This window comes from Haliotis rufescens, unplaced genomic scaffold, assembly GCF_023055435.1.
Source record: "Haliotis rufescens isolate VD_foot unplaced genomic scaffold, xgHalRufe1.0.p SCAF_14, whole genome shotgun sequence".
NCBI lineage: Eukaryota > Metazoa > Mollusca > Gastropoda > Lepetellida > Haliotidae > Haliotis > Haliotis rufescens.
Window position 1 is genome coordinate 20,954,702 of NW_025963824.1, and position 12,854 is coordinate 20,967,555.

The window sequence follows — 12,854 nt, forward strand, 5'->3', positions numbered from 1 at the left end:
TAATGTTTAAAGCGGCGTTAACCCCAACTCACTCACTCATATCTCGCCTTATATTGCACCTATAGTAGTGTGATTTGTTTCACTTTAACTTTGACCACTTTTGTCTCAGGCCGAGGCCTGTGGGGTCAACTAGTATATATTGTTCTCCTTTATACATTCAGAGAAACCATAATGCTTACGGACTGAAAATAACGGACAGTCTAGTGATTCATGTAGTGAGCGACGCTCCACGCCGTCAGGGTACCATGACACGCGACCCAACCAAGACATGACTTATCCGATTCATTTGTTCCCCGAGACGAGCAGTGGAATCCCCATGCAGGTGGGAGAACCAGAAGTTAAACGAATGCTCGTGGGATGCCATATCTAGCGACAGCGATTTTCTCAAAACGAGAATTTCACTTATTATTTATTTTGTAGAAATAATACATTAAATCATTATTTATGGGTAATCATTTGTTTTCGTTTTCTTTTCCACGATTACCTTTCGTCAAACCGGCCACAATCCAAAAGGGGAGCAGGACAAAACGGCCTCATGTCAGAATGGCCTCAAAAGCTAAAGTCAAAACGGCCTCAGTAAAATGTCAAAACGGCCTCAGTAAAATGTCAAAACATTTGAAATTGGCTTCACACATTGTACCCATGTCGGGAATCGGTGTGACGAGCGAACGCTTGGACCACTAACCTCCCCGACCGCCCCGGATTAGTTTGAAATACAAAAAATGTATGGTTTCCTCATTAGGATAAAACTTTATTCATGTTTTCACAACAGATTCGTACACAGGTCAGTACAGAGATCAAAGTAATTTGATGAGGATTATACATTGTAATAACAATTTAACCTCCCACCACAGGACCATGTAACCAATAGCAGTAACAACAAAAAAACTCGCAGACGAGGCCAAAGGCCTTCGGCCTCGTGTATGATTTTTTTGGCGAGTTCTTTTATTGTTATTATTATTAGTTACATGGTCCTGTGCTTCAACGTAATAATTCTCTGCAACATGTTTTCCTGCTCACATTGGATGTTCATTCATTGTTATAATGTCCATTTTGACTTTTGAACTGTAGCGGGTATGATTTGTTGTGGCCGTTATGACATTTTAATGTCGTTTTGAAAATAAATAGGTTTGTGGAGATTTTGACTTTTTGTTGTGGCCGTCTTGACTTGAGTATTGAGGCCATTCTGGCATGAGGCTGTTTTGACTACAACCTTACCAAAACAAGCATATCTTTATTGTTACGATTTAAATACAGTATGCTTCTTTAAATGAAAACAGTCATAGACTACAACGTAATATTAATGGTTTCATTCAATGTTATGCATTACACGTTTTACTTAACTAACACGTTTACACATCATCAGATTGGCTGAACATTTTGGTAAACCGTAACAGGAAAATAGCACTTACGCATAACTATCCGCGCATGCGCTCTTACCTAAATACCAAATCTAAAACCAAAATGTCGACATGTGCTTTGTTTGTAGTGTGGTTGACACTCAGCATAATACCTTGATCTACTATGAGTCAGGAGTTAGCTGAGCAGTACAACACTGATTATGATGTAGCCAACAACAATCAACCAGAATGGAACAAATTCCTCCCGAGGAATGGCCTGATCGGGGAAGAAAACAAAGGCGAGGGTACCAATGTTTACAGTGGAACAGATACGAACGAAAGACACTTTGCGGGCAATAATTTGCAAAACTCAAGTAAACAACCAGAGACGCGTTTCAGTAATATACAAGATGGTCTTGAATCATCTATTACGTAAGTGGTTACGCAAATCTAATCTTTTTCTTGTTGATGTCACATGATGTGTAGAGGCAGCAAAGTATCGCATACAATTTCTGTGGCTGTCATAATAATACTTGCCAGCAAATATCTACATCTCCACTTTGCTATGTCTATAATCAAGTTGACATTAGGTTTTTGTACGAATTTAATCCATGGGTGATCTATTTCGTTTTGAAATGATATGAACTAGGCCTATGAGTAAATAGTTTGCATTTTTTTGCTTCAAATGGAAATGCGATGTTTAGCAAATTTAAATAAGTAAATAGCTTTGGTTACATTTAAACCCTGTTTGATTAAGAGCCAACATGTTTGTGTGAGAATGCACAATGCTTTCCACACTGTCAAGAGAGCTAATGGTTTCAGTGTTTCAAGAGACTGTTAGTTATCTCAACATGTTCATTGGTCGTTATGATGAAATTAAATTGTGATCCGTCAGTCTAATGTAAACATGATGACACAGCTAAGAAAACTATTGTTCATGCATGACCCTTACTGTAGTTTCTAATGTGCCATTTTATAAATTTATGCGTGAATTGTTGATGGCGCATGACTTTCCCAATCATTGTTGGGGTCTGAAAAATGGGCCTCTTCGCTAATGGCGTGTCAGATAGTTGAAAGGAAAATAGCCTTTCCATCGTCAAAAACAAATACATCGGCTTCTAGAGAGCTTCTCAGGCTTTGGCAATTTTAAGCATAATAATAGTCCACAAGCTTGTCATCAACAACCTGTATCTCAGGTGTGTATTTAATTTGTATCCTCAATAAATGAGAATTAATTTGATCTCATGATCTACAAAAAGGAAACATTTTCTGTATATAGTTTGCTGCATTTCATGGACTGCCATGTTTAACAGTATTGGACTATTCTAATCGCATATGTTATATTTTGGATTACACTTGCCAAGTAAAGTATACATTTTAATCCTTTTGGGTTGGGGTCCCATCCAGGATTCAAACTCATATTCTGAGAGTAAGGCACCTATTGCCAGTGCTCAAAGTCAGCGACTCACCCATTCAGCCCCAGATGGTTCCACAAATTGGAAGATTAGATCACATACTTTGTGTGCTGTACTGACAAGTGTATATTGGCACGGCTCCCATGGTCGGAAACTATGAAGAGACTATACCTTTTAATAAGTGATCAAATGTGACGTATGTTTAAATTTACATTTAGAATTGCCACAATACACATGTCAGAGGGATACAAAGTTTATATTTTGATCGTCATAAGTAGTTTTTTCATGAAACAGTTACCATGGTTACCTTGTATTCAAGGTTTCACATTTTTGATGATCTTTCCTCTCCTGAAATATTATAAGGGGGAAATTGGAAAATGTAAGAAACAAAATTCAATCTACTATTTGAACTGTTCCTATCATAATGATAGGATCAGATAATCACATAGCATCGACTGGCTAAACAATACCATTATTGAATCCTAACTGTTCAAAACAAATGGGATAATTTTAAAATTAGTGCTTTTATTAAAAATCTAACTTGAACATGCACTGATAAAACAAGTTATTCTCATGTTCATATGTTCTGTTCATCACACAGAAACAAACATTAATTGACTGTTGCAAAGTTTTTTACACAGTGTTCACTAGTGTTGGCAATTGGTTAGAATATCATGATCAGTAATTGGTTCCACAAACCAATCAGTCATCACCAACCAATTCCCAGCAGTGCATAAGGTCAGTGAAGTTGGCATTAACTTGACTACCTTGGGCATAACGTTACAGCTCCAAGTCGGGAGCTACGAACTAAGCCATACAAAATCTATTCAGATGCCACCACAGTGGAACAGTCCAAGGGGTTTGGACTAGGGCTGCAACGACACAGGAAGGTCACGATTCGATATGTGTCTTGATAGGCAACGATAAAAAAAACTCATGTTGAGGTGCTCACATGGACGGTGGAACAGTCCAAGGGGTTTGGACGAGGGCAGCAATGATACAGGAAGGTCACAATTCGATATATATATTTCAAGCATGTCAAGTGTGGACCTTTCATGATTTTGGAACAGTCAAAATTATTTTTATAATAACAAGACTACTAAAGTTGTTAAGCTTCAAACTGGAACTTTCTATAACTTTCCTTCAAAACAATTCAGATTTCTAACACCAGAAAATAATCAATGTACTTGACTGTCTGAATAGCTCAACTTCAGGTTCTTTTTCAGAAAAATTAAAAATGTCAACATTGTCTGGGGACAGTGATACCCTCTGGGTACTGACTATCTCTTGCTTTAGAGTCTAAACGGATGTGGTGTCAAACGGGGTAGATGACCAACACAACAGTACATGCTCTCCCTACCTAACACAATCTATGATGTAGGTTTCAGAGTTTGTAAAAAGATTAGAATAGTAGTTGTATGTGATTCATAGTGTAAAAAAATATTTATCAAGTGTTATGTGCTTTAAAAAAACCCACATAGTATCCCTTTAGCGAATTCAGGTAAACGAGGAGGTGTAACAAATTTGGTCTATGAAAATATGAAATTTGATGTTAAACATCACTAGACACGATGATTGACCATCCAATGTTATCTCCTGCTCTCATAGGCATATTTTTTATATGCAGAGATTAAGAATACCATTTGTATTTTCTCGTTCACTAAGCCAGAAATAACAATCGGCGTACACGTTTTCTCCCAATCTACCGGTGATTCAGTCAAAAAGCACCCAATGATACCACTTCAAAGAGTTTTGATGCAATGGTCAGAAGAAATTGTATCTGCAATGTGTTTTTTCAGGAATAATATGTTTCAATATCTTGTTACTTTAGTTTGCAGCTTTTACTATATATTTAAAATTATAAGAACCATAACTGAGCACTGTGGTACATGTGATTGCTATTGCAGGATATTTTTACATATGGAACAATTTGACTAGCCACCAAAGGTACTTCCCACGCTAGATGTATTTCGATTGCAAAAACGTTGTGATGACATATATTGTCAATTCCACAAATATGACTTTTAACAAGTCTAAGTATGGAATTTATAATATATGTATCCATTCCCTAGCCATTAAAGTTTGTTTCAAGGCATCAATAGCATTAATCTGACAGGGGTTGCTGTAAAGAACGGTGAGTTGTGCAATCTACCAATCACTTCAGACACGATTTCGCCGAAATTAATGTAAACAATATTGAATGAAATTATGAATATAATTGATAAAATATATTCCAGATATACAATGAACAGGTTTTTATAACCAGATAATAAATAGGATTGAATTGCGTATTTCAGTGCAGAATTGTTGACTGATATTTTGGTGTTACCTGCTCGCGTTGATAAGCTGATAATGTTTTTTTAGATGGGGAAAAACATTGTGTCAGTGTGAAACCTGAGCTTATTAAAAATGTAAGTAAGTTTTGGGAGCCATGCGTTGCCATGCGCTATAACTGAGTTTGTGCTACATTGAAGGGTGCAATAGTGAGGAAACACAGAGGCAAGGGAGCAGAGTTTACTGAAAGAGACTACGCTTTTCGATAAGCTATAGATTAGATGCTCGCCAACCTTCCAGGGAAGTTCAGCATCTTGAAGGATTGTCTTTCCTGGAGGAACAAAGTCATTCCAACAGAATGGTCCCTTCATCCCGATGTGTTTCAGTGGATAACACGAGACTGTCCTTATCTCGACCTGTTTACCACTTGATCAAATCATTTGAACACCTTGATTTAATAACGTGAAAAGATTTAGAACATATCTGTCGACGCCCAGTTGACAGTACACATGCTCTGCAAATCCTGCAGTCGACGGAAATCTGAACGTTGAATTCCATGTTGTTCACGAACCAGATGTCTAGTTCGTTGCACGTTGACTTGACTATGCATAGATTCGTTAGTCCTGTGAAAGTGCAACTCCAGAATTCCAGCCTCGTTCGGCAAGGATGGAAAACTGGACTTCTACAGTTGGTTAACTCCCTTGCCTTTGGAAGGTTGAGGACACAAGATAAGAACTTCAGACATGGCACTATTGAGGGTGATAGGTTAGCCTTAGGCTCACTTCAACAACTCACCCAGTACTTAATTGTCTTATGAAATCATTACAACAAGAGGATATTAAGGTACCACATACCTTTCCCAATGGGACCTATCCATTGTATTAATGAGTCTAATGGGAGCACCTTTTGCTACTGCAGCCAGAGATTCAGAAGCATGTGCAGGATTGGAGCACAGTTGCTCTGAGATCCCTTCAATCCATTTGGAGTTCATCGCCAAATGTCAGTCCTCGGCTCTTAGACCACTTGGACACAGACACTTCTCCATTCCAAAGATTCCAGCAACCACAGCCTAGGTTAGACAGATCATTGGTTAATGGCTGAATAACATTATAATATCTGGAAGTGATCGACAGCTCTGCAGAATTGTTACCAGTCTGGACTGTAGTCAAAGTTGTATGTGTCGTCAGAAAACCAGAAGTGATGTCATTGACTGTGACGCCATAACCGTAAGTGACGTCAGAGACCATATACTAAGGGACAGGCCTCTGCAGTAGATTATCATCAAGGATCACTGCCTCCCCCATGAGTGCAATTGATTCATTGAGACACCCTGCTGCTTTTCTCCTGGCAGCAGTCAAGATGCACGACACACGTGCAGATGCTCTTACTTGAGGACTTCAGTAGTCTAGTAAACAATCTCACCCATTGCTTGGATGCTGAGAGTTAATTCCCCTCTCTTCCACTCACGTGCACATGCTGACATTATACTGATATTTTGAGTATTAGGCTTAGCGCAGTAAAAAACTACAATGTGTCGCTTCAGGAGAACAGACTTAGGCGCCCGGACCAGTCCATCTCCTTGACAGAGATCACGCCCTCATTACACCTGTTCATCAATTCCTCTCGAAAAGGGGGTGCGCATCTGGAGGGCCAAGTCACCATGTGGCTGTGGCCTGCCGCTCAGCATCAGTGGCACATCAAACAACCTAGAACTAGAGGTTCTCATGTAGGCTCTCCCTCACTGGAAACAGGCACTTCAGAGCCCTAGGATCAACCCATCCGGACAATGTCACCGTTGTGTGTTGCTTCCGCAATCGGGATGACCCACTCCTCCGTTGAAGCAAACTGATGCCCACTCCAGACCAGACATGGAAGCACCCACACTCCAACCAGGGAAACACCATCCAGACACCTTCGATCTTGTCCGTCGACAACTCATCTCCCCCAACATCAACCTGTTTGCCACCAGCCAGAACTTCAGGTGCAGACTTTCATATCTCCAGTGACGGATCCATAAGCCTGGACAGTTAACGCCCTCATCGTCCCCTCCAGTACTCTTTCCCAGGGTCCTTCAAAAGATCAGGTTGACCCAGAGCCTCGCTCTTACTTTGATAGCGCCTTGGTGGTCTGCAAGGAGCTGGTTTGTGGATCTCAAGGAGATGTCCACTATTGACCTCATCAAACTCCCAGTTTGGCTAAACCTGCTGATCCACCCTCACTGTCTCATTCTTCACGCCTATGAGGCCACAGCATTGGACCCTCCCAGAGCCAACAAGCCACCTGACATCCTGTCGGTCGCCTCTACCATGGCGTTTCACAGCAACTGCTCCGTCTGCGCCATTATGGAAGGCTGCTTCAAGTGCTTGGACACAGTCTTCGTCAGCCACTACTTGCAACATGTCGCCTCAGAAAACGTGAAAGGCGTCCACAGCTTTCGCCCCTTGGTGGTTGCCCATCAGGTCACCACCCCAAGGTGCCAGCGACGCTTCCACATGTCCAGAGCCAGCCTTTTGACCTCTCTGTTACATGTCACCCCAGACTAGAAGGTTACATTTTGCACGCAATGGCTTGGTACATCAGTTCTGGACTTTAACCCCACTTAATTCCTTTTACTGCAGTGATACCTGGACATCACGAATACCTCACTCTCTTGCTTCCAACTGACAAGAATGGTCACTCGATGCCAGACATCGATGTTGCTGTTTGATTGGAATCTGTGGAGAGTTTTTGAAGGTCTCATCTGAGTGTATGCCCTCCACCATGCTTTCCCATAAGGATGCATTAAAGAGTAATGCAGGATGTTAAAGAACCTTGTAAAATCCTAGATATGTTTCATATTTGTATACTTATCCTGCTTTACAACATTGTCTTCAGATGCTCTGTTTTTAGCAGTTATGTGGTGAGTGATGTCGCCTCTTCCTTGGTCGTGTGGGAGCTGTGTGACAGGGTTAGCCACTCAGGATAAGTATACAAATATAAAAAATATCTAGGATTTTGCTAGTCTTCTGCATTCGTTGAGAGACTAGTGTTTTAAAATAATTTGTTACGTTCTCTAACTTCACTTGCAAATGCGATTATATCACTCAGTTTGGAGAACTGAGATATCAGAAATTATTGTTCCTTGAACAGTAATAGTTTCAGGTACAATTTCTTGCATTAAAATTCTTTTCAGTTAGGATATAAGTTATTTTGTATCTTTTTATATGACTGGTAGATAAGGGTGGAAATTGTACAGCTGATTGCTATTTATGGCTTAGTTTACAAGATAAGTGCACACGATGATCTTAGTCTCTGCATATAACAATGATTAGCATGATTAGCCTAACGGGAACTAAAATTGTAGATCATGTCTAGTCATGTTTTATATCAAAATTTACATTTTCATTAACAAAGTTTGTTATCTCCTTTTTGTTCACCAGTAGTCATATAATGTATCAGCTTTTAAGTAAGCACAATATATGAAATCGCAATTATACCCGAAACTTGTACCCAAGATTGAAGTATGCGCATTGTACTCAAGTCAACATGATGCACACAAGAAAATGATGATTTGGTTTTGCACAATTATCTTTCAACATCCCCAAGAGAATATTTATCAATTAATTCAAACATATTTTGTTTTCAGCTCTGAAGGCAAGGAAAGGGTAAACAGGATTCTTGTAAGTATGCCAGCATTATGTAACAGGGTTTTATGCTTATTTTACAATTATATTCATTTTACCTACAGGGTGTCTGTTATTTGATCCATCAATCATGACCACTAATTATCAGAAAGTACAGTACAGTACACCATGTGTAAGTCAGTGTAAAACCCTGATGTAATTTGGGATACAGTGAAATCTGTTTCAGTATAACTTTCACCTTAGTCTTACTTCCAGCAATAGAAACTAACACCCTATGAATCCCTTGTAATGATAACATATAGCAAAATGATTAAAAAGGGCAAATTTCTACTTGTCCTCAGGAAACTATTTGGCAGTTTGGTAAGGACTATAGGACTAGTGCCAATTTCGAACACTGATTTCTATGAAGTCAATGGCAGAAAACTAGGCACATTCAATTGAAAGTAGGTTTGGTTTTATGCCTCTTTTAGCAATATTCCAGCAATATCAATTGAACACTCCACTGATATCTTACTGTGCCTAATTCATCAATCTCTTGTAATGTGGATTTTTTTAATAGAATACTTAACTGTCTACCAGAGATCCACATTTCAAAAGATTGATTATATGTCGTCTTCATGGAGAAGTGGCAATCTCTGCTCTTAATTGTAATAAAGAAGTTGTTCATACATAAATTCTTATCCTTACTTAGTCTACCAAAGATGTAGATTGTTAGGTTAAGCATTTGTCTTCGGTATGACATATGAGCTCAAGGTAAAGTACTTACACTCCACCACAAACAGTGACAGCTTGCTAACATAGTCTGTGTAGGACTGCTTTACCTGTTGATGGTACAATATACAACATATTGTTAATATTGTTTGTTGTTTAATGCTGCACTCAGCAGTACTCAAGCTATATGACAGCAGTTTAAATAATCGAGTGTGGACCAGACAATCTAGTGATTGACTTCATGAGCGTCGACCTATGCAATTGGGATATGATGACATGCATCAACCATGTAAGCGAGGCTGACCTACTGATCTCATAAGTCACCTCTCACGACACAGTCACCTTTTACAGCTATCATGGTTTGCTGAGGACTTAAAGTACTCATGGAAATGAAAAAAACCTGTTTTGCTGGATTTAATAATCGACACAAAGCATTTCGTAGATGTAAATACGAAATAACAAAACAACTGGAAAAGTACTAGTCTGGATTTGCTAGTTTTATCTCAGTGCTCAATACAAAATGTACTTTACAGGAGGTAATTTGTAGGCACAACATTCAAAAATAAAACTAAGTCCAAATTGAAATGGCAGAAACAGGCTATAGGCATTATGCAAATTAGCCTGGAAAAAAGTTATCAAAACAACAATAAAAATAACAGCTATGTTTATGTACATAATAATAATGACATGTAAGTTGTTGTTTGAGAAGGGATTATGTTACTTTTACGTTCTGATATTTTGACGATGATTCACTATCCCAAAATGCCACTCACAAATCACTAACCACTGACAAATCACATGCACATGGGTTTCAAGCACCTGTTTTCACCTGTCGTCAAGGTGTCATAGGTCATGGACATTCACCTTGATCTACTAACACCTGGTTATGCTCAGTTTCACAATAGTCTGTTTTGTTCATATTTTTACACTCTTTTACTCGTGTAAAAAGACATAAAAACCTTTAAAACAACGTATTTGTGCCAAGGCCCAATTAGTACTAATTGAGTTGTTTGAATATTTATATATTTTGTTTTTTAACCATGTTAACTGCAATGATTTAAAATCTGAGATCGAAAAAACAGTGTTTTTTTTTCATTTCCGTGAGTACTTTAGTCTAACCCAAATCTTCACGGGTCCCAATGTACAACAGGCTTATACACCATGTATATCACAAACAATTGGTTTGACACATTTGTACATCCGACAATACTGTGCATAATGGTGGAGCTCTGGAAAACAGTTGACTGACTACAGTCGTATTAACTTATTTATATCAGATACAACTCTGTTCAATTTCTGAAATAATTTGTGCACATGCAGGTGTGTTCCAATAATGATATTACCACTTGAAAGTCATTTTCGTGAATACTGTAAATCTTGAAATTAACACGAGTGTGAATTAAGTGCGAAACATACAGGTGGTCTGTGTTCACATTAAGTGAACTTCGCATTTATGCCTCCAAAATGACCAGCAACATTAAAACCATCTTCCCGAGGCAAGTGAGTTAACTGACTATAAAAGTCCAATTTTTTACTTATCCTGCATTACTCCTTAATGCATTCACTGCTTACCTTGCGGCAAAAAAACTGGGACAGCTAACCGGCGATGGTCCTTGGGTGAATGGCTCTGTTCGTAATCCCACTTTTACATCCCGCCGTCGCTGTCCCTGTGACCTCACGTGACCAAAGGTCAACTCTTCACATCACTGCCTGTCGCGACATAGCTAGGAAGTTTCCAGCGGAGCTCTCGTTTTTTTAGATTTATTTAGACCTTCCATTCGTCTACCATTCTAAAATTCTTCTGCGATGGGTGATGTATACCTTTCATATTACTTTCAACATGTTGTGAAGTTGTATTTGATGTTTTGAGGCGGAAAAAAAGACGTGTCTTTTTTTTTCCCGCCACGTGCTATCTGTTCCCCGCCATTTTGAATTGTGTTACAATTGTTTGCTTGGTAAAGGTAGTCAATTGTTTACAATTATCGGCTAGGTATGTATAACATATTTCATATGTTGTTTTCAATACTACTAGCTTTGGCGGTTCATTGAGTTGCGTATATTCAAGCATTACACTTTCAACTCATTCAAAAATTTTGCCGAGAAATTATCTACGGCAGTAAATTCCAGTCCCGTTTTCTTCTAGTATATTATTGCGTAACTTATGCTTGCGTGTTGTACTAATTGTCGTGGAAAAAAATCTATTCAAGATCCTCACCCACGTTGTTTGTCGTGTACACAAATTTGTGCACCAAATTCTAAATGTGTTTTTTGTAGAAACCTCTCTCCAACGAGTTTCGCGAGGTATAGGCAAGTTACTCACAAACGTATTTTGCAGCAATCACGTCGTGAGAAAAGGAAAATGTCTCTATCGCTATCGCGAATGAGCGCGGGACAGGATTCGATCATTACGACGCAACATTTATCTATGAGGGATAATAGGTCGGCCGTAACTGTCACCGAGGAAGTGCACATGCCACCGGAATCTTCTCTCCCGGAGAATGTTGGGCGTATTTTATAATTGCACCTAATTTGGAGAATTCTACATCTGTTACATCTGCAGACAGTGCGCCAGCGTCTCAAGATGCGTTGTCGGGGATAGCGCCAAGCCAAGCTAGACTCAAGTCTACTTCATTGAGCATTGCGCCTCATATGCCTGCGCCGAGTGCAGCCAAGCCCTACTACCCAAGCGCTTCTACAATGACATCAGCCCAAGGGTTATCAGCGTATGATATTACGCAACCAGCGCACGATCAGCTTAGCGCTGTACCAGCGCAGGCGCCTATGCCAATTCCAAACACTAATTGGATGCAAAATGTTCTACAATCAATGTGGCAGCAGTCTATGACACAACTGTATCCTGCGCCTATGCCTATGCCTATGCCTACGCCTACGCCTTTGCCTACGCCTATGCCTATGCCTATGTATCAGACACCTGCATCAACTACATCTACGGCACATATTTTACCGCCTACTCCAGTGACTAATGTGTATAACACTCCTATTATGAGTCATACAGTACATTCTTCGTTGAGTAGTACCAGTACACCTCCCCGTACTTGGACATCAACTCATGATTCCTTGTCACCAGGCAGTTCATCTAAGCCCTCGGTCAGAGGTAATATTGCACATCGGAGTAGAAGTCGTTCACCATCAAGACGTACACATCAACGTCGTTCTGATTCATCAGATGGTTCTAATGGTGAGGAGGGAGATTCCGCATACGAATGGAATACTCACCTTAGCCTGGCTCAAGTACTGATTGGGTAGCTGACCGCCTCATTTCAGTACCTTCCCCGGGTAGTGGGGTAGATCAAAAAGATACTATTTGGACACATCCTACGTCGATTCCGATTGACCCTATGATGTCAGATATGATTAGATCTTTGGATGAGGACTTCTCCAGGCTCACACTTACGCCGTCATTCAGACCTCCCAGGTTTAGGAAAGATGAATTTCCTATTCATGGCTTTGAGGCAGCAAACCAGGCACAT

The 12,854-nt window shown here is 39.7% G+C and overlaps 1 protein-coding gene across 1 annotated transcript in view; it reads left to right on the forward strand.

The window, feature by feature from the left end:
- The first annotated feature begins 1,454 nt into the window (after window positions 1–1,454).
- LOC124116676 (flocculation protein FLO11-like) overlaps window positions 1,455–12,854 on the forward strand; it is a 68,697-nt gene continuing 57,297 nt past the window's right edge. Inside the window, exons 1-2 of the mRNA XM_046478107.2 lie at window positions 1,455–1,772; window positions 8,655–8,688. Of these exons, the coding sequence (XP_046334063.2) occupies window positions 1,525–1,772; window positions 8,655–8,688 (282 nt within the window). The 5' untranslated portion in view covers window positions 1,455–1,524. The remainder of the gene's footprint in view (window positions 1,773–8,654; window positions 8,689–12,854) is intronic.